Source organism: Gasterosteus aculeatus, chromosome 16 (assembly GCF_964276395.1).
Source record: "Gasterosteus aculeatus chromosome 16, fGasAcu3.hap1.1, whole genome shotgun sequence".
In the NCBI taxonomy this organism is placed as follows: Eukaryota; Metazoa; Chordata; class Actinopteri; order Perciformes; family Gasterosteidae; genus Gasterosteus; species Gasterosteus aculeatus.
In genome coordinates, this window is record NC_135704.1 from 4,366,144 (window position 1) to 4,388,588 (window position 22,445).

Below are 22,445 nucleotides of genomic sequence, written 5' to 3' on the forward strand. Positions count from 1 at the left end.
TTGCTGACAACACTTTTGGAAATAACAAGAATGTTTTATTTGCATCCGTCCATGATGTATTATCTCAGTTTGGGTTTACGACTGTTTTAATCCCTGGTCTGGTTTAGTCATCGCCAGCACTGTGTCTCTGCTACTGTCCGGCAAAAGAAAATGTGAAGAATTTCCACATGCTGCATTTGAGGTATTCATAGTAATCCGCCAGGTTAAGGGGATTATTTAAGGGATCCAATAAAAGACATTACTGAGATGTACTAGTGGAAATTTAGAATCCAGCGTGTGGAGCGTTTGGCCTATTCTGCCTTGATTTGGAGCGATTTAAGTTTGAAATATTGTCATTGTGTGGGACGGTCCTCGGCCCCCCGGACGTCAGGCTGCTCTCCCATCCCCGATAAAACACTCAACGCACACTTATTATCAGCGACGGCGTGGAAATGGGTCGCAGAACTCTCCTTAATTGTGACGCTTGAGATGCCGTGTGCACGTGCATGGACACGCGCAGAGGCGCGGCCTCGCCGAGGGCGTGAGTCAGAAGTCGTGTGGGAGGAGCCAAATTAAGATGGCTGCGGCAAAGGGGACGAGTGCTTGAGGAGCCATCGGATGGGATGTTTATCTGCCTGTAACAGGATGCACAGCAGCCCGAACGAGGGAGTGGTCACCGCGTTAGCTCCTCCGGCTCGCTGGGGTCTAAGTCGACAGTCTTCTCCCGGTTACTCCCGCTCCGGTGCGCGGTTGGCTGCGCTGACATTGTGGAATTCGTTAGCAACCCACCAGCGCTAGCTAACTAACTAGCCACCGGCTAAGTTAGCGGGTATCTGTGGAAATCACGAGCGCAACACAACTGGGGAGAGTCACACAAATACCACAGGTGAGTCACTGTTTGACTGCCGCCATCGACGCGCACGGGCGTTTCGACGGGGCGTTTCGCGCACGTAACGCACACGGCGGACACTTGCACGCTAGCTAGTTATCTGCTGCAGAAACGTTGCCGATGTCGCGTTAGCTCTCGCCGCGATCGAAGCGCGATGTGAATCGTTGTTTTCTCGAGCGCGAGGCTGTTGCGGTTGACCGACGTGCGATCTGGCGCAGGGTGATTGACAACGTGCCATTTAGGGGGAGGTTTATCGAGCGATCGGATCAAAGGGCAAGGTCGTCCAAGCCGGGTGATGGTGAAGAGCGAGGTGCGCCGACGTCACCGGGGCGGGCGAGCGAGCGAGCCGCGGATCAGCAGCAGGGCACGGCTCCAAAGCACTCGGTCCACCAGTAAAACTTGATCCTAGTGTGTCAATCAAAGGCATATGCATACATATGCTGGCACGGTGGGCATTTTCTCTGGTTGGAGCCTTTTTCGGGCATTGAATGCCAATCCGGTTTTTGTTGGAACACAAGAAAACAAAATGTTAATCCCACTCCTGAACTGAGCTCTACAAGGAATCTGTCAGCAGGGTCAGGACTTGTGAATAATGTGGGTTATTCATTAGAGGTGAAACAAGGCAATAGACGGTTTAGTTTCTTTCATTCTTCTTTTTTAATTTTGAGATGTGATGAGTAAGAAGTATTTTCCGCCTCACTTGGTTTACGTCACTGCAAGTCTCTCTTTTAGAGACACGCCTAACACACAATGATTCTGTCTCGACTTGAGGCCGATCACTGGAAATCTCCCTGAAGGAAGAAGCAAGTAGCCAGAAAGTCTCTCTGTGGCCGTCCGTTTGCAGCAGAGAGATGCACGTTTGTTGGTGGAGGCATCGTGGGAAATGAATGAACGCGTTACAGGCGGCGCGCAGGGAGCAACGTGGTGTTTGTGGTCCGGACCAGCGGTGCCGAGGACTTCTCGATAATGTATCCGGTGAAAGGGAGTCTGTTCATGTCTGAGGCCGCAAGCACCAAGTGGAGCAAAGCAAAGGGGACGGTGCAATGACCTTGGAGCTCTGCTCGTACACCACTGGACAGTTCCCCCTGTAAGCAGGTGTGTTTTACAGTGAGACAGACTTTCACCCCCCCCCGGCCGCGCTTTGCTTCGGTCTGAATGTCCACGGGAGTTTAGGTTCACTGTCAGACATTGAGGTGTGAGAACATGACAAGCGGAGCTGTAGAATGGCCGACCTTCCACAAACTCTCCCTTCAGTGGAATCTAGAGACAAACTTTGAACTCTTTTTATGGCCGTCTTTTATGGTCTGTGACACGCAAATAAAATGCATATTCTTCCGTGTGCGGGTTAGGGTGTTGTGTTCTAAAGTCCGGCATACACCTGTAGATCAAACGGCATCGGGTCTGCGCATGAACTCATTTGGTCAATTTAAAGAGAAACATGTTCTGTGAGCAACACGACATTATATGATTAACTGCTGGCAGCCGGTGAATCATTAGGGGAAGCGTGGCGGTTCCATTCTACCTGCTCTCCTTCACTGCTGGTTGTGTATTTCTGGTACAGCGGCTCTATAATGAATCCCATGAAGTCCCTTTTATTGGTTTAGGGGAGTCATGAGATGTGCTGCTCGGGTCTGACCTAAGTTCAAGTCAAGAGACTTTAGTCCACGTTCTGTTACCGGGATTCAAAAGAAGGTTGATTTGTCGACACTTTGTTAACGGCGACGACCTGTCAGATGAGGGATGACCTTTATGAGGCAGCTGTCACGCTCCACCAGCTGGAACAGAATGAATTTCAGGGAAATCGAACTTTCATAATAAACGTTTCGCTTGATGTTTATTTCAAAGGAAAAAGGCTTTCGGTTGGTCTCCGATGTTCGTTCATCAAAAAAAAAAGCCATCAAAGCCACTCAGGATCCACCCACATCTGCTCATGCTGAGAGTTCACTCACAATGAATCGCCACATCCGGCAGATATTTAATGGAGCTTTTCCAACGTGGTCGCTGGAGCAGCGTGTCCATCTTCCCGGACCTCCGGGACAAAGCGGCTTTGGGTCGAGCCTCACTGCCCAAACACAAGCACGGGCCCGTGTTCCTGCAACACACACACGCACCCGCTACGGGAGCGTTCAAATACGTGACCGGTTGTGTTTTGTGACTGTCTCCCCAGCGCTGAGTCCCCCCCCCCCCTCCCCCTCACTGGCTATGGGGTGGTGCTGGCTCCAGACCGGATGACGGGGTCCACGGGGCGGACGGGGTCACACCCAATCTAAAGCAGCGGGCTCTTCTTCCTGCACGCCGACTGGCAGTGACAGCTCCTCTTGCAGAAGACCGCCCTCCCCTCCCACGCCGACCCCCCCCCCCCCCCCCCCCTCCCGCCTCCTCCCCCTCTTGATTCCTCGCCGGTGAGTGCTGTTGTGGCAGCGTGCGACCCGCCTGTCGCCGGCTGCCAGCATGAGCTGGCTGAGCAGGTTGAACCCGCGGGGCCCCGGAAGCCGGGCCGGCCGCAGCGCCGCCCCCTCCGGCCCCTGCACCGCCGACCCGGAGACCTGCCTCATGGTGTTTGAGAACCACTGGAGACAGGTGAGACGCACATCTGGTGTTTAACGTGTTCTGTTGGATTTGTGTATCGTGCTCTTCCTCTTTCTGGTCCAAAGCCAGAACCTTCTGTATTTCTTTCCGTTTCCTTTGGTATGTAGATGATCCAGTGATGTAGATGCTAGTAAGGAACAAGTAGAGCAAACTTCTAAAGAGGATTTTGGCTGATGGGACGGGGGCCACATGGACACATAACTGAAAACGGAGTAAAAAGTCCGGTCCTTTCCAAAGAGATTAAATCAGTAATAAAACAGTTTTCTGTTAAAAACCAAGGTTACTCATCCCTGTTAAAAAGTAAACGCTCACTTCTTGGTGGAGTCAGAATTCTCCCCTTTGTCCTTTTACTGAATGATTATGTGCGGCAGTAGATGTGAGTGTGCACGTTGGCGCATCCAGCTGGTTGTTGCCGTGCCGACGAGCGGGGTCTGCCAGGCGGCCTTTAGCAGGCGGACTGGCTCGTGCCTGAACCCCGGCTGCATCCTTTAGAGCTCAAAGGCAACATCACACGTCTGGGCGATACTTGTTCAATTGCCAAAACACCCCTTTTTTGTGATCCGCTGCCGAAGTCACCCGACGGCGAGCGTTGCGAAACATTCATAGTTTCGCAACATTTTCTGAATGTCATCTTCGTAAGTTTTCCATCTTGATAAAATAACCGTTGAGGTTCACACTTAATTGCGTTTGTAACATCGGTCAACTCGTTTCAGTATATTACACAATGGTTTGAGAGGGATTCATCCATATGTGGACACGCACGCACACGTACACAAACCCTTTGGTCCTGCTGTCCACTCTAACGTCAACGCCACTCTTTGAACTAATACCAAGCGTTGCACTTAAACTCCGCCCCTTTTTGCCCAGCTGTCTTGGGTGTTGGAGCAGCAGGAGCCGTCGTCCTCCAGCGACGACCTGACGGCCGTGAGGAACCACACCGACCAGATGCTGTGTCTGCTGGCGGAGGAGCGGCCCGCCGAGACCCCCGAGGGCGGCGCTGGCATCGGCGGCGTCGTGGCGCCCATGGGCCCCATCCTGGAGCTGGTGGTCACGGAGAACATCCTGGAGCGCCTGGTGCAGTGGCACCTGCGCCGCGGCCTGGACCCGGACAGCCAGGGGGCGCTGCTCAAGCTGTTCGAGATGCTCATCGGCCAGTCGCATCAGCCGCTGCTGCAGCACACCGCCATCCTCCACCCGCTGCTGAGGCTGCTGGGAGCGTGCGCCGACCCGGACCTGGGTTGTCCCGCCGCCCTGGAGAACAGCCTGGTGCTGCTGCTCAACCAGGTACGGCCAGCAGCCTGCGCACGGGTCTGCAGAGGGCGCCGATCGTTTGGTAGTTCTGGTAAGAATTGTGAATCCCCCCCCCCCCCCCCCCCTCCCCCTCCAGGTCTGCGTGTCCGTGGCCCGCCAGCCGGTGGTTCTGGAGATGTTGTTTCGGGCGGCGCCGGCCCAGCAGGGCTCCACCAATCTGCTCATCTTCTCGCTGCTGGTGCCGTTCATCCACCGGGACGGAGCCATCGGGCAGCAGGCCCGCGACGCGCTGCTGCTGGTCATGGCGGCCTCGGCCAGCAACGAGTCGGTGGCGCGCTACATCGCCGAGAACTCCTACTTCTGCCCGGTGAGTCGTGGCGCTTCCCAAAAGCTGTTCAGACGTGGCCAACTGTGGTGATTCTTTTTATCTACCTGTGTCTGTCGTGTCCGTGGCGCACGGGGACGCAGGTTCTGCTTCCTCTCTGGCGTCGGGCGGGATGTTGGGCTCAACCAAACCTTGTCCTGGCAGTTACGTTGTGTGTTTGGTAGTGTGTTTCCCCCTCATGTCGGGGGGGGGGGGGTCCGGTCCGTCCTCGTGAACGCGATGTCGAGGTTCCCGTGTGCTCGCTGCAGGTGGCGGCACGCGCAGGTTGGATGACTTTGCATAACGTTGCTTTCTTTGTTCGATTAGCGTGTTTGGAGCCGCTGCTGAAGTTGGCGTGCTCACTCACTAGTTTGTGATTTCTCTGGATGTCCGAGTATTGTAGATGAGAGATGGGGGTCGGATACTAATCGGTGGGAGCCAGAAACACGGTGCTTTTCATTGGCGTCGCCGTGGCTTTAGAGCGGGTGTGATTAGCCTCGTTCAAGGCGTAATATTTCTAGTGAGTCCGGTGGGAAAAAACTAACAATCCTCTAATTATTATCCTCTCATTGGTTGTATACGTTCTAACATTAGACTTCTGTCGGTCCCACTAGCCGAATGACCACTGGAAAACGCCTGTAGGGCATCTCTGTAAACCTGAGACACAAGAGATCACCTTAAGGATGACATGAGGTCAGTGCGACCCTCATTTAACACAAATGTATCTTTGATTAAATGATCGATGACATTTTGGACAGATGGATGTAAACTGCTACAGGGCCGAGGTTCACATCCACATGTCAGCGATTCTTCTCTGAATGGGAAGTTAAAGCCACAGAAAACGAGGTTTCAGGTTGTTGTCCATTTCCTAGTATGTTATCATGTATTGTATAATTTAGGACAAAAATGAGTCATTACACAAAAAGTAAATGTAAAAGATCTCCAATTTAAGTTGATTAAATATTCTTTTCAGTTGTGAATACCTCACTAAGTAGGTTTCGGTTCGGTTTGACAGTTTATGAAAACCTTTGCACCCACGCAGTGAATCTCACTAAGCTCCTTTCTGAAAGAGAAACTTTTCTTTCTGCTTTTGCTTCAAAAACTGTTGGATTGCACTTTTACTTGTGCTGAATTAACAGTATCAAGCTACATTATTTAATGTGATGGACCATGCATATGAACATGACCTGCTCCTCAATGATGTGATGGTTGAGGACAGCTTAGAGTCGTGTGTGTGTGTGTGAGATCAGCAGTGATGGTGTGCGATAGTGGAGGGGGAAGGATGTGACTTTGCAGAACGTTAATCCTGATCTACATCTGATCGCTCTGCCTCAACTTGGACGGCTTCCTGCAGAGCGCTTCTGGGCCACTAAGACCTCAGACTGCTGCTGCTGCTTTGCCCTGATCCGCAGGGTCCAAACCACCAAGAGCTCATCCAAGAATTCAGCTGAAACCACACGAAGGAACACGGCGGCTCGCCGCGGATAAAACCCCAAATGGTGTTTTATTACTTATTGATCACTTTGATGAACTAGCTTTTACATTTAGACGAAACTGAAACCCGTGCGGTGTGCTAACTCGTACATCCCAGTGTGTAGATGATCAGTGTCCACCTGTGTTGTTGTAGTTTCTACAAGCCGCCAATAGGTGCCGCTAAAGAGCCATTTTATGTCTCGTTGCAGCCTAAATGTATTTCCACACAATAAGCACGTAACAACCTGCAGGATTTCCAGAGTGCCTCTTGAGCCCACACCACGCCGTCGTCCTACATCTAGTCAGGCAAGACCTCAGGTCTGAGCCGCATTGTGCACCGTATAAAAGCTGCCGTTCTCATTTCCTCTGGTTTTTTTTTTTTTTTTTTTCAAAGCAAGCCGGCTCAGCTATTCTCTGGATTGCGCTCCTTCCGGCGGCTTCAGTCTGACCTACTTACGGGCTCTGAAGGACCAGCGCAGGTGGTCCAGATTTAAAAACACGCAGTTTCATCAATGTCATCAGCTGTTGTCCAAACAGAAAGTTCTATGAGGGCTCTAGGGGATTTTTCCATCTTCTATAGGGGCGGCATTACGCTCCTTCCTCCAGACTGCAGCAGGTTAGCGAGCTGTTGTGCATACCTGTTGGGTCGTTAGCTGTGTGATGAAAACACAACAGTGTGTTTGAGACACACGAGAACGCTGCCAAGTATTATGGGACTATTACACTAAACACCCGTAATCTGCTGCTCGCATCCCCTGTTGTTTAGTCTAGACGATGTCAGAGACTCGGGGACGATTACTCTGTACAAAAGCCTAATGGGCCTTTCTTTGTCAAGATTAGCTTACAAATGAAATAATCAATCAACGCAGTTTTTCAGCTCGCTGTTACGGTTGTTTTTCTTAATCAATGTCTTCATTGTTCGAGCTTCTGAGAGAAACATTCATTTAGTCGCCCGTTCATTCATTTAGGAAACAACCGCCTGTCCTTTTCCTGCAGCAGGTTCTGGTTCTCCTGATGCCTCCATGACACCGAGTTACATGAGGTGGAGCTCTGCTCTTTGGGGGGGAGGGGGGTGGGGGGGCGCTCTCCATCTCCCCCTGGCAGTGCCCGAATCAGACCTTCTGACTCCGCCTCTTCTCGTCTCCTCTCAGGTGCTGGCGACGGGCCTCAGCGCTCTCTACTCCTCTCTGCCCCGGAAGATGGAGGTGCACGGGGACGACTGGCACGCCCTGCGGCGGGAGGACTGGATGGGCGTGTCCTCGCTCGTGCTCTTCATGAACTCGCTGGAGTTCTGCAACGCCGTGGTGCAGGTCGCTCACCCGCTGGTCCGCTCCCAGCTCCTGGACTACCTCCACAACGGCTTCCTGGTGCCCGTCATGGGCCCCGCCCTGCACAAGGTAGGCAGAACGGGGGGCCGGAGGGGGGGGGCGTTTGTCTTCTCTGTAGCCGCGCTGACCTCTTCTGCGGCTTCGACTCGACCTGTGAGCTCCTTTTTTTCGCAGTCGTCGGTGGACGAGATGATCGCCAGCACCGCCTACCTGGACCTCTTCCTGCGCAGCGTGTCTGAGACGTCCCTCCTCAAAACCTTCCTGCGCTTCATCCTGCTGCATCGCCACGACAACGACACCATCCTCGACACGCTGCTCACGCGCATCAGCAGCAATTCACGGGTATAATTATACGTGTGTGTGTGTGTGTGTGTGTGAAGGCCTTTATGTGAACTCTGCTGTGCGGGCGGTGCGTGGGCCGAGAGCAGGGATCGATCCAGAGCGTCTCACGCAGAATGTAGAAGTATCTGGAGGGCGATCACCATCGAGTCTCCGCCTCTTCCATCGTTTGCCGTCAGTAAATCGATCCGCAGTGAAAAGTGGATGATCTTTCACCAGTAAACACGGGATCTGTTACTAGAACACACCTGGACCAGTGAAATCTGTCACACTGTGATTGATAAAGCCGAGGTTGCCGTGTCTCCTGCAGCTCTGCATGGTGTCCTTGGGCCTCTTCCGGACCCTTCTGTCCCTGAACTGCGAAGACGTAATGCTGCAGCTCGTTCTCAGGTTCGTCTGCACATCTGGCCACATCTGCACATCCGCGTGTCTCAGGCATTGTTTCTTTAGCTTGAAGTACTTCTCCCTCTCCACCCTCGTCTTCCTAAGGACAGCCTCTGTCTTTATTAATGGAGGTCATATGAAACACAATCTCCCAGCAGAGCAACACACTTTGTTAGAAAAATGAACCGGAAGGTAGTTTTGTTTTTCTGTCCATCATCACTTACAGATGTCCAGACTTTTAAGCCCTTTTCTACCAGCCCTCTGTGATCTTTGCCTCCTCGGTAGCTCTTGTTAAAGGTGAAATAGCTGCTGCTGTCGGAATCCTTACCCACGGTTTGCTCCCCAGGTATCTACTGCCCTGTACTCACGTCATGCTGAGTCAGCGCCGTGCCATCAGGGAGACGGACCTGTACGGAAGGTCGGCCGACAAGTTCCTGTCGCTGATCCCAGAGTGCTGCCGGCTGAATGCTGAGCGGGACGAGGACGGCCCCTTCTGGGGCAAAGGTGGGCAGCAGCGGGACCGGGGCTGGTTGCATTAAACACTTATTTGCAGCTTTTTCTGGCTTTTTTTATACATATTGGTGATATCAAATCGGGAGAAAGGTTTTACTCCCTGACCCCGTGTGCTTTCACCCCCCCCTGGTAGTGAACAGTCCCAGCACAGAGTCCCCAGCGCCGCCCAGGCCCAGCACCCCGTCCCGCCTGGGCTTCTTCATGCGCCAGCAGAGCAGCGGAGGCGGACCCGGGGCAGGAGCTCCCTCCACCCCCGCGGAGCAGTCGGGCGCCGCGGCCTCCCGCCCCCTGTCCCCCGACAGCCCCATGCACCAGCAGCAGGCCCACGCCGAGTGTCTGGACTGGGACTCGGGTTACTTGGAGTACCTCAAAGACTCCCGCCGGGGCATCGAGATCTGCTCCTGGGCCTGCCGCGACTGGTCGGCCCCCTACGACGGCGAGGACCCTTCGCCGAGCGCCGCCCCTCCGCCCCCGCCTCCCCCCGCCTCCAACCCCACCATGGCTATGTTCCCCGAGCACTTCTCCCTCCAGCCAGGGGGAAGCAGCAGCAGCAGCGGCGGCGCCGCCCCCCCCCCGGCGCAGCAGAGGGCGGCCGTGGTGGCGGCCGCGCGCTCCGAGTGGAGCAGCTCCGAGCGGGACAGCGGCGAGTGGGACGTCACCATCGGCAAGAACAGCTGCATCAGCCTGACGCCGCGCTCCAAGAAGCGCAGCCTGCAGAGGGAGGAGGTGCTGCCCAAGCCCGCCGTGCCCCGCCTCGTCCCGGCCCCTCCCTCCTCGTCCCCGGACGCTCCTTTAGCGGCCTCCCACGCCGCCTTGTCCCCGGCGCCTCACAACCCCGCCTCTGCCGTCGCCGTTTACAACGGAACGGCGGGGCGGGAGGACGGCGGCTCGGACAGTCGGGACAGAGGGCTGGAGGTGAAGAAGGTGAAGAGGGACCTGGGGGAGCCGCAGTACTTGGACGAAAACGCCAATCAAAACGGGTCCCTCGTCAGCCCCCCCCCGCAGTCTCTCTTCACCGACGGCGAGTCGCCCCGCCCCGATCCGAGTTCCCCGCCGAGCCCCGTCGGCCAGCCGCAGGCCGGCGACGCCGGCCACCCGCGCCTCAACTCCCCCGACCTCCCGGAGGCCGACCTGACGCAGCAGTCCATGGAGAGTCTGATCCGGGAGCTGTTGGAGCAGGCGCCGGAGGAGGCGCAGACCCCCGCAGACCCCAACGGTCAGGGCATCAGCATCGAGGCCTTCACACAGGAGCTGAGGGAGCTGGAGGACCGCGTGAGGGAGCGCAGCCGGGCGGCCGGGCAGCAGGAGGAGACCGCCAAGGAGCGCCTGTCCTCCGAGCAGCCGCCGGCCCCTGACCCACAGGCGAAGCCCACGGGGGACGCAAAGGGGGACGGCGTCGCGGTCGCGCCCTGCAGTCCCGCCAGATCGCTGAGTCAGCCCGCGTCTCAGCCGTACACAGGTAAGATGAAAATGTATATTTCTCTCCGTTGCGCCGTCTGGCAGCATTTGTGTTTATTTGATTTATTATTTATTTGATCAGCTGAGATGATTCAAACAGCAACAATAGATCCACCATTGTAACTTTGTAACTGATGCCTAAATCATCATTTCTTTTGTTTTTCTGTGGAAATGATCCTTAATTGTCCTGATCAATACAGCTGCATGAACCTGGCTGTAGTGAGCCAGAGGAGTTCGGGGGCCAGTTGTGAGTAGCGTTAGCCGCTAATGTTAGCGTGACTCAGTGTGAATGCACTGTTCTCCCGCGTCGCTCTCTTAAATAGGAAGTAGGTTGGGTGTGGTGGCGTGGGGGGGGGGCACAAGCAGTTTTATCCCTCCGCGCAGCAGCTCCGTGCCGTCAACAGCACTTGGAGAACATCTTTAGATCAGTTTTCTGCTCAGCAGCGCACATTTAACCCCTACAAACTTTACTTCCCATCGGTATTGTGTGGCTAAAGTTGTGTCCCTGTGCAGGTCCGTTCATGGTGGTTCTGTTTGCCAAGCTGGAGAACATGCTGCAGAACTCGCTGTACGTCAACATCCTGCTCACGGGCATCGTGGCCCAGCTGGCCTGCTACCCTCAGCCCCTCCTGCGCTCCTTCCTGCTCAACACCAACATGGTCTTCCAGCCCAGCGTCAAGTCGCTGATCCAGGTAGGAAAAAAACCCAGCAACACCGTGAGTCAACAACCAGTCTCCTGTTAGTGGGCGCTGGTGGTCCACTTCCTGCCCACCTCACTTCTGTGCGCGCTTGTGATCCAAAAGCGTCCGGCCCACAATGCATTTGTGTAGTTTCTCTATTCATACTCTTATTTGTGTAAATGGGTGACTAACGAAGCATTTCAGTCAGTGATCTGACATCTGAAGCCTTTTTCCCCGCCGCAGGTTCTAGGTTCTGTGAAGAACCGCATCGAGGCCTTCGCGGCCTCTCATGAGGACTTTCCCGCCATGCTGAGGAAAGCCCAGCAGTACCTGGTGGCCCGAGGCAAAGTGGACTGGGCCGACTCGCCCGCGGTTGTTCCCACCCTGCGGCGCTCCGATTCATTAGGTGGGTGTGTGTGTGTGTGTGTCGGGCAGAGGGAGACTTGGCTGGGTTCACTTCAGACCGGCAGGTTGGTTGACTCAAGAAGATTGGAAAATAAGGTTTGTCTAATAAATCGACATTCATTACGCTGTTTCTATGATGGCAAGTCAGATTTGACACTCGTTAGATTAATATAAAAGAAGTATAGATTCCATCAGAACCCGGGAGGTGGACCTTGGGCTCAGACTGCCCCTCCCACTCTGTTCCCATTCCTCTCGTTCCAGTGAAGAGCCGCAAGCCGTCCCTCGGGGACCTGATCCTCCGCCACACCAACAGCCCGACCCGGGCCCGCAACGCCGCCCAGCTGGCCCTCGCGCACGTGCGGGACGGCAGCCAATCGCTGCACAGCGCCTTCTTCAAGGGCGGCGGGGCCGGGGGGGCCTCGGGCCTGGAGAAGCAGGCGGAGGCGCTGCGGGTGAAGAACGCCGTCTACTGCGCCGTCATCTTCTGCGAGTTCCTCAAGGAGCTGGCCGCCCTGGCTCAAGAGCACGCCGTCACGCTGCCTTTCCCCCACAGCCAGGAGGCCGAGGAATGAGAGGAGGGAGGGACGCTTGGAATCCAGCCGCGGGCCGGAGCATCGGGACTCTAAAGGCAGGATTCTGATCACTATAGGACGCCTGCAAGACTGGAAGAATTTCCCTCAGCTGTAAACTGAACGCTGTTGTGCATATCTTGTATTATATTTAAATTCTATACAGACGATCTCAGTAAACGCTCGAGATTAGGGAGCTTGTACATATACAGGAAACACGCGTCGGTGCTAGTGTCTCCGTGTTGAAAGGGGAAAACAGTGCGGACTAAAAAAAGGTTAGAGGGGGAAAAAAAAACAACCTTGAATGCGTCGACACATCAATCAACCGTAAAGGGATCCATTAGGGAGGAAGTGTCCGCTTTTATTCTGAAGGCGATGAGGGAAAAAAAGAGCCACGTCCTGTCCTGTGGACAAAATAACTGGAAAAAAAAGACTTTGGGGTAATGAAAACCATTTTTTTACATTTTTAAAAAATATATTTTGTTTGTCTTTTACATCTGCACCTTTTTCTAGACCGATCGGCATCGTACCGGAGCGCGTTTTATTTGAAGTCTCTCTCCATAGGAACAAAGGTTGACTGCGTCTCTCCGGGCCGTCAGCCATTCACCTGGTGCCATGAAGGAGGCCGAGGGATTCGGGAAGGCTTTGCACGCTGGGTACCTTTTATGTGTCATATCTTCTTTCTTTTTTTTATTCAAAGACCCGAGGGTCTGCGAGAAAATACATACGGCGGGAAGGGAATTTTTATTTTTATTTTCATCTCCGGACCGTTGGCATGATTTCCATTTTCAAACTGACATTTGAAAAAGGTCACGAGGCTTTCTCTGACTTTTAAGGCAGGTCTTTGTTGGAGCTTGTAAGAAGCCACCTCGGTTGTCCCGTCTTTAGTTCGCGTCCACGTATTGTCTCTGTTGGATGAGACAGGCCAACGTGTTCCATCCTGCAACACCACATGCTGCTATTTTAACACTAACGCCCCTTTTCTCTCGGTGTAATTCCACTGTTAGGTACCAAGTATGAACGTGCATGTTTGAAAACACTCGCCACGTCGTGTCTTTTATGATTTTCGTCCTGCACGCTCCTCGTCTTTGAGACGAAATGCCGCATCATGTTTTTTAAAATGTTTGCCGCTGCTTCTTTTCTAGAAGCTTTTGGTATCACCCGGTGGGGTCCCTGCACGAACGAAGGCCGCGTTCATAGCCAGCGAGTCCGGTCCCTTTGGTTTGTGTGCTGAGCACTGAACAGTTAAAGAAAAAAACGGGTAACTTTGCTATTTTTCAACTGGATGACGGTGTTTTTGAAGTTGGTCCGACGCCTTTTTAAAGGAGTTAATTTATACCTCTCGCTTGGTCCGGTTACTTTTTCTAATATTCATACTCTCCAACACGGGCACTCCGCAAACCGACCCGACAACGGAGCGAGAAAAGGTCGTCTGGCGCTTTATTACCAATCTGCCCCCCCCCCCCCCCCCCCTCCCCGAGTGATGACATCACGGACCAATTCAAAGTCAAGTAAATCGTTTGTTTCAATGAGGATCGACTCACTGCCATCCGTCCCTCGCGCCCTTCGTGTAGTTTACGTCTCAGCGGGTTCCTCTGCGTTCAACACTCAAAGATTGTGTTGTTTTTTTGACTATTTCTACAAACGGGTCCGTTGGAGTCTTTTTCCTCGTTCGGTCGCAGCGCGGCGAAGCGTCTTCAGGAGGTTGTGTGTGATTTTGTGGTGCTTTCTAGAAATGACGACAAGGTGAAACAGAGAAAGTTGGATACAGAGAAGATGTTGAAGGAGGATGAGGTTGTGCTCTCACAGGTCTTTGGACATCAGTAACCCTAAAATCAAAACAACTCTTATTTCATTTTTAAGAACGTAACCTGACTTTTTTTTAAATAAGGTGTCATTTCAAAACCGGGACTCCAAGGCTTCATGTTTCCCTTCAGGAGTTATTCTTCCTGCCCAAATGAGGGGGGGGCAGTAGATTACTGCATGAATGACACGTCCATCGTGGACGTAAGGCTGTAGCTGGGGACACTTTCACGTTGGTCACAGGAGACGTTTCAGCTGGTAACAATCTGCTGGCTCACCACGAAATGCTGCCAAATCCGAGACGCTTAAATGTTTGTTTGTCTTCACATCGGGGAGCTGTTGTCTCGCTGCGGTGTTTGATGTCCCTCGTTGCCCCCTGGGCTCCCCAACGGTCATCATGGTAACTGAGAAAAGGGGTCGATGAGTGGCAAACGCAACGCTAAGCTTCAGAAAATGTCTGTTTCAGACACTTGAACACTACAGAGGATCCGTCAATGAGTTCCATCTAGAATGAGATGCTCGGGACTCACAGCGGCTAACGTTGCTCCCGCTCTTCAATCTCCAACAGATTGGTGCTTCCATCTCGCCAACCAGGCTCACAGCGTGTGTGCTCATCACTCCAAAAAGGGACAATATGTTATACGGTTTCCTTAACGCATCTTACACACGTTTTGAAAATATATATATATTTTTTTGGGATGTTTTAAGTGAATTGTCCTTAATCACAGAATGTACCGTATTCTCTCACTTCTCCCGTTTCTTTAAAAAGTTTCAACTCTAATTCCCTGATGGATTTCTACCCTGTGATCTATGCAAGATAAGCTCTGGTGTCCCCCGCTGCCCCCCCTGCCCCCCCCGCTGCCCCCCCTGCCCCCCCCCCCTCCTGCTGAAAGATGTGTAAATACTGTAAAAAGAGAAAAGGGAAGAGATGGGTCTAAAATGCCGAGGTATGTGGAAAAAGCCACCCGGACAGAATGAACATCATGCTAAAAATACTGTACTGATGAATGTTGTCAGAAATATTTTTCTATATTTTGAAATCATTAGAAAAACAAAGAACAAAAATACAATGTGGGCGAAAAGCTGTCGGAAGAACACTACAAAGGGAATGTTTCTATTAATTTATAAATTCTTTGCCTAGCAACATGGCGCGTGTCCCGTGTCCTTTCTTTGTCGCCTCGTCCTATTTCTCATTCCCCCTGTGCAGAGACGAGTTCATGCAAGCCAACCCGCTGCACACGGGAGTCTCAAAGGAGGGTTTCCACGTGCGGAGACGCCGTCGTGTCCCCCAATCAGAGCAAACCACTTTCCCCACATCAAAGGTGCAACTGTACCAACGTCAGTTATCTGTGAGCGTGAATTAGAAGCTCACACTTCACGGGCCGTTAATATTATTGACTCCACTACGCCCCAGAGGTAAATATTATTATCAGTCATGTTATGTAAAACATAATTGTACGTTGCAGGCGAGGCAGGGCCAGCTAAAATAATTTCTCAATAAAAATGATTATCATTCAGTTAATTTAATTCCAGCCTCTCCTACATGAAGACTTGCTGGTCCTCTTTGAGGCCCAACAGTCTTTAGGTTTTGCAGATATGGGGAGACATCAGTCTGCAAACCAACGATGTGCCTCTTTCACCATTTGGTGGATTTTTTCGTCGACAAAAAAATCCACCAATGCAGAAGATAAACTGTGGATTAACAGATAAAGTAAATGCTTGTGAGGCTCATAGGAGCATTTGGGTTAACAGTAAATCCGCTCCCCCCGCCGTGACTCTCCACATTCAAAGCGATGCTCATAAATCGCCGCAGCAGGATTCCGAGTAAACTTTAAAGTACACCGCTTGAAGACCAAGAGAAATGTCAACTGTGGAGGAGCACTCACCAGAGAGGACTAGATGCGGCTTGGTGGTCTCCTGGCAACAGCCAACGAGGGCTGGCCACAGGTTAATGGTAGCAGTGGGGGAGGAGCCAAGAAGAGCACGCCATGGAGCCCAGGCAGCGCTGACCGGAGGTAAGACTCAACCATGCCCTTGTCTTTCATTAAATTCATTTCATAAAATGAGAATAAAAATGATTCTAATGATAGAGTATTGTATTAGAGTGCATAGAATGCATTACAATGCATTTTCTGCTTGTTTGTAATTATTTCTGTTATTCTTTTTTTAATTAAATTTGAACAGTTTATTGAGTACTTCCACAGATCAGTGGAATTGTCTTAAGACGCGCGTGTACTAACAGCTCTAGTTTGCTCGTCGATGTTTTCCTATCATGACCCGGTTGTTCTGCAGCGCTCACGAGATGAGCAACTGGACTCGCCTCATCTATAATGCACTTTGGTAATGTGAGTGGAAACCTGGCTGCTGGCACAAAGAAAGGGGACTTGCGCGGGTCCTCAAATGCACCTGTCACTCATCTGTCCAGCACAAATGACTTCACTAAGTCGCTGGCAAAGATGTAGCTTCTGAATTTGGTCATAATGAAAACACACCGACCAAAGTGCCGGATGGATTTTTTGCAAGAATGACAATAGCTCAGATCTACTGAATAGTACAAAACAGGAACTAGTTGGATGAAAAAGTGGGTGAATGTGTAAAAACCGCCAAACGAGTGCACCAAAACCCTTACGCACTCTCCACCAACTGTAAGGAAGCCACACAGCCGGACACGCATCTCGACTCACGCAGTTCTGTTTGCAACCCCATCAAAAGAAAAACTGAAAATCATGAAACATATTGAGTAACCAGTGAATTTGAGTAAAATAACCGCAGGGTACTTCTGTCCTCGTACTGTACAGCTGCAGACTCATTATAGGAAACATTGATGTTGATTTATTTCCAAAACTGTGCACTTTATTATAACTTAAGTAATGTTACATGTTTTGTTTATTGTCTGCATAATAAAGAATAAAGAATTAGCAGTGTACCCTACTAATTATCTTTCTTTACACAATGACAACAATAGAACTCACCGCCTCCACGATCACTAGTGATTACTGTTTATTTTCTTTTGAAGTTTAGAAATTACAATATGTTTGGTTCTCACTAATAGCAACTTGTTCTTCTGTTGAAACTACTCATTGTGCTTGAGTAAAACCCATAACCATGTAATGAACCATAACTAACGCAATGGCACCATTTCTATTCATGAAAACCGAGCCAGGGGCCATTAACCTCCCAATGCCCTCCCAGTAAGAACGCTCCTTTGCGTTTATTACACGATGGCTCTCCCTGCTGTTATCACCATACGTTACACCGAGGACACACATCTTCCGCTGCCGTTTGTCGACTTCACTTTTTTGTTTCTCCGGCCCATGAATAAAATATCAAAGCAGGGGTGTGTTTGCAGTGCCGGGGAGCTGAGAAGTATTGTTGTGTTGTCTCTCTGCCTCCCACTCTCGCCCTCACTGTCGACGCTTCTGGCGGTCTGCCTTCATTTCAAATGCTAATGCATTTCTCTGAAAAACTTCCCTCTTCTTCGGTGTTAGTCCTCCGTGCCCACAGACTCTCATCTTCGCTTCATCACCTTTTCATGAGCATCGGTTCACTCGGGCAGCAAACAAAGGGCTCTTATGAAAGATCTAACCGGTGCGCCTGGCACATGTTTAACTATCCAAATAAAAGATAATCTAACGCTAATATGTAGATAATTTAAAAGAAATCCATTGAAGCAAATGGAAATTTCAGATGCTTTCTTTTAACTTGTCTGAAAGAAGACATGTTTTGGAAGTAAAATAGTCCAAAGCCTTGAAATTGAGCTGTACAACTGCAGGTAACCACACTGTGTACCTTTATGGACCCCACAGCCATACCGGGTAAGCTGTTAATAAAAAGTAATTCTCTTTTCAATGGATTTTAACAGTTCTGCTGACTTTCTGCCTACTTAATTTATAGAGTAATTTGCAGTGCGTCATGTTGAGGTCACACCGTTTTAGAAGAATGCATTTGCTTGTTGAAGTTATGGCTGCTCAAAAACCGAACGTGTGGTACCATCAATTCATGTTTACCTTAACGTCACTCTTCATGTTTTGAACTACCTACTATACTGTTGTTGAGGCGTTTGCTATACTTTGTTGTTTATGTTTATGTCTCTTTCCTTTCCCTTTATTTCTCTTACTGCAGAAACTCAAACTGAAAATAAGTAAAGAGGCATCCATTAATCCATCACGATGTTTGTGGGGACTCCTTCGGGTAGCAATTCCTCCTTCCCTATCCCGACCCACAGCCCCAGTCCTGATCATCCGTCCGACGGTCCTCCCCTCGCCTTCCCGTCTCAGTCCCCTCCATGCTGGGCGACTCAGGCCCGGCGGGACCTCGCACAGGCAGACGCAGAGCTGCGTCGCCTACAAGAGCTTCATGCAACCCAGACGGACACCGTGAAGCGGGGTGTGGAGCGGGCCATCCTGGGAGCCCGCAGAGAAGAGCGGCGCTTGCTGGAAAGGGTGGAGCAAGACCACCGGGACACTCAGCAGCATCTGGAACAGCTCCAGAGGGAGAACATGGCAGCAGCCCGGGTGAGCCAGTCACTGTTGGACCAACGGCTCTGTACGCTGGCTCAACTTGAGCGGCGGATTCAGGAGGTGGGTCGACAGGCATGTCTAGAGGATGGTGGGCAAAAACAGCTGCTGAAAGATATTGCAGAGTTCCTACAGCCCTGGGAAGTGTCAGTTTCCCTGAAAAAAGTGAATTTTAAACCCAGCTCCCAACCTAATGCTGTCCACTTTGGAGATATCCGAGTGCAAGAACAAAGCCTCTGCCTCAACGCCGGAGGTTGCGGGCCACAGGGGCAGCTGTGTGCGCTCCATTCACAGGAGATGAAGCGCGAAGACACAACCCCTCAAGGTGCTAGACGAGAAAAAAGCCCCCTTGGACAGCGGTTGACCTCACCAACAGGCAGGGTTGTCAGGAAAATCAGTCTTTCTACTCGGAGCGACTTGGAATCGGAGGGGGAACAAAACCACTCCCCAGAAATTGCATGTCCCTGGGTTCCCAAGGGTGAGCAGTCTGACTTGGAGTCATCCCATGATGACGAGATGGAGTCAGCGTCTTTTCAGCCACAAGGCGAGGACATATATTTAAGTGTCCCTAAGATACTTAAAAACATGGACGCTGAAGACTTGGAGCAGGTCTACAAGATAAATGGTAATGGTAAACACTACTCTCCCATGAGTCAGAGGAAAACGCTAACTGTGGTGTCTGGTAGAAAGCCGTCCCCCAGAGCGGAGAATACTAAGCTGAGTCACTGCTTGAGTTTGGACAGCCAGGTTAGAAGTATAGGAAAAGTGAGTCAAGAGTCCAATGTTAGACATTTGATGTACAGAAACAGTGACCTAAGATCTCCCACGATGACTTCAAGAGAGCCTCTGACCAGTCAAAGCTGCCTAGACCTCACTTCAGGGGGTCGACCTCACTCCCGAGTAAGCCAGTTGTCTGATGAACAGTCTCTCGAACCCCATGGGGACTATGGCCGAGCACCATCCCCAACAGACAGCCTTGACTCCAGCTATACCTTCATTGTCAGCCCACCTCACGATTACAGCACCAACAGAGGCTCCTTGAACTATAATTGCCGTCTATCAAAGTCTGCAGTGGACTTGACACACAAGACTCGCCCGATGATCAGTGGCAGGACTGATGAGCACCTCGAAGAGTGGACCGTGACGTGCAACAACTTCAACTCCATGTCAAGCTCAATGTCCCCAACTCGGTCTAGGGGACCGAGGGTCTCTGACGTGGGTCAGACCCGGACCCACCCTACACGTCAAAGTCACGATGTTCTGCACCAGCCTCAGACAAAAACAACGGTGACTTGCTCAAATACACCCCTGATGGCTAGGTCTTTATCCACCTCTGTCATTGATCGATTCTCTCAAGACCTGAAGAGAGGAAGAGGAGATGTAGGAGAGCCAACCCTGGTGGAGTTGGAGGAGGACGGAGACTCGTCCTTGACAGGATTAAACCCCAGAGGAGTCCATCTGCTTAGGCAGTTTGGGAAGCAGGGTTCTGGTAGAGCTGACCTTACGCTGCCAAGTGGTATCCATGCCACACCACAGGGTCTACTCTATATAGTGGACTGTGGAAATGCACGTGTTCAGGTAAGTGTTCTTTCAGACACATACAACATACAGTGTGTCTACTATAGTGAATTAATTTGGCAGTGTTTAAATCTGAATATAACTTTGAAACAGGTGACTGACCTACGGGGCAACGTTCTCCAGCAAGTGACCTCCCCAACTTGTGATGGCTCTGCAAGAAGATGTCGGAACTACTTTGACATTGCGGTCAATACCAAGGGTTTGATTGCGCTTAGCTGTGCAGCAGAGCGTGCCCTACTTGTCTTCAGCCGGCATGGTCGCCTACTCCAGACATTTGGTGGGTCGGGGTTGGGCTCTGCAAAAGATGATCTTGAGGCTCCCAGGGGCGTGACCGTAACCAGGCTGGATGAGTTCTTGATAGCCGATATCCGAAAAGGTAGCCTCATTGCCCTGAAGCTTGACCCTAAAACAGGCTCCCGTCTAGAGCGCACCGTGGTGACTGGATTTCACCGACCTTACTTAGTGGCGGCTTGCACAAGCTCAGGCATGGTAGCTGTGTCCGAAAGGGGTAACGAAACAGGCCGTGTGCCTTGCATTAAAGTGCTGGAGCCAGGCTGGAACACGGTGAGAGTTTTAGGCATATGTGCTGGTATGGGACCAGTGCTTGCCTGTCCCTGGGGCATCGCTATAGATACAGATGGTAACGTGCTGGTAGCAGACTGGGCGGAGCAGCACAGAGTCCTGTTATACCCAGCACAGGGAGTGGGGTGGCTGATAGTGACCCAAGGCCTGAGTAGTCCCCGTGGACTGGCATTGCTACCTAAGGGCCAACTAGCTGTGTCCGACAGCATGCACCATTGCGTTAAGATCTACCAGTACAAAGTGACCCAGGATTAGAGAGTGTGAAGAGATGTTTGTGGTTTGGTTTAGTTTTGCTGCTCTCAGTGGTTCAGGGTCCAAGAGATATGCTAATTTCTCTCAGAAAACTGTCTATAGATTAGAGTTAAATCATAGTGTGAATAATGTCTGTGTTTGCTGTCTTTCTTAATATTCTGCATTGAAAAGCAAAGCATTGAAAAATCGAAATATTCACAGTGTATGGATTCAATAAATTCAACAAAGTCCAATTCATATTCAGTATTTTTTTTTCTGTGTAGCAAGATAATGGTTGTGATATTTTTACAGAATCTTGTGACTATTTGCTTCAGCGACTCCGTCAAAAGCTACAATTGTTCAGTTGTACAATTGAGAAGCAGCAGATCTCAGTGGCCTTTTCCAGTCCTCCCACTCCCTTCTTTCACCAGCAGTGACTGTAATACATCCACCAACAACGTTTGATGGATTCTGTATTTAACATGTCGATGCCAGTAAGTACAGGGTGAGCTGAATCATCAGCAGTGAAGCTAGGCTGCAAGTCAAAATTATTTTCTGTGAAATATATCCGTTTATAGCACACCAGGGACCATTATTGACTACTACTTTATTCTGCTACCGTTTAGAGGATATTTAGTACTTTTTACTCCATTACATATTTGGCAGCTGTTTACAGATTACAACTGATCTGAAATTTAATTCTCAAAAACTGAAACAAAGTTATTTTCTATGTTGTTCAATGAATGAAGAGAGATTAACATGTCATCATATTTATCCCCTAGAAAATGTACTGCCCCGATGAATTCTATGACCACAACATTAGAACAAGTATGTTGAATGTTGTCTGATATTTCCCTGGTTTAGCTTTGGTTCCAAGTCACCATTAAATGCTGACTTTGCCCAAGGGAATTACTCACAAGTCGTTGCAATGGGACGTTGAAGACGGGATAAGCAGTGGAAGCATAAAAAGAGGTAAACACGTGTCTAGACTGTCATTTTAAAATGTGTACATTCAAAACATCAAGGATTAAAGATGGATTAACCCAAATTAAATCAGATAATATTTACTAATTTATTCATCAAATATGACATTTTGTTATCAAAGCAATTTTGAGAAAAAAACATTTAATCACCCCTCATTTTATCAGGAAAATGATCTTCCGCAGTCATCAGGTTCACTTCTTTCCTTATCAGCTGTTTCCGAGCTGAGGAACCTTCCTGTTGGTCCATTGTTCTCCAGTCAGCCAGCCTTCTTGTTTCCTACAGCCAGCTGGTGGACCATCCAGACTTCCTGTTCCTCAGTCAGCTAACCCCTTTTCTCCCAGCTCACCATTAAGCCTATGTGACCCCCTCCCATAGGCAAAGTATATTCTTTAAAGTTAATAGTCCGGATGCTTCAAGAAAATCTTGATACAAATATGATATTCATACATTTTCAATCCTGCAAGAATTACTTGCTTTCTTTAAACCAAATCAAATACTGCAAATAAATGCATCACTCGCTCAGTATGTT

General features: G+C 50.7%; 2 protein-coding genes across 3 annotated transcripts; both read left to right on the forward strand.

The window, feature by feature from the left end:
• The first annotated feature begins 432 nt into the window (after nt 1-432).
• fhip1b (FHF complex subunit HOOK interacting protein 1B) lies at nt 433-15,168 on the forward strand. 2 transcript variants are annotated; one of them, XR_013453120.1, is made up of 13 exons: nt 433-865; nt 3,036-3,448; nt 4,325-4,741; nt 4,845-5,075; nt 7,697-7,942; nt 8,048-8,215; nt 8,523-8,602; nt 8,943-9,100; nt 9,243-10,568; nt 11,081-11,259; nt 11,491-11,653; nt 11,914-12,661; nt 12,786-15,168. XR_013453120.1 is itself a non-coding variant. In XM_040200765.2 (12 exons), exons 2-12 carry the CDS (start codon nt 3,320-3,322, stop codon nt 12,222-12,224), a joined length of 3,408 nt encoding a protein of 1,135 aa, XP_040056699.2. In that variant the 5' UTR covers nt 433-865; nt 3,036-3,319; the 3' UTR covers nt 12,225-15,168. The 2 variants fall into 2 exon arrangements, 1 of the variants encoding a protein (XP_040056699.2); XM_040200765.2 differs by having other exon boundaries at nt 11,914-15,168.
• Nucleotides 15,169-18,087: 2,919 nt separating this feature from the next.
• LOC120833570 (uncharacterized) lies at nt 18,088-21,190 on the forward strand. Its single transcript, XM_040200766.2, has 2 exons — nt 18,088-20,119; nt 20,213-21,190. The coding sequence occupies exons 1-2, from the start codon at nt 18,194-18,196 to the stop codon at nt 20,954-20,956; spliced, it is 2,670 nt and encodes an 889-aa protein (XP_040056700.2). The 5' UTR covers nt 18,088-18,193; the 3' UTR covers nt 20,957-21,190.
• The last annotated feature ends 1,255 nt before the right edge of the window (nt 21,191-22,445 follow it).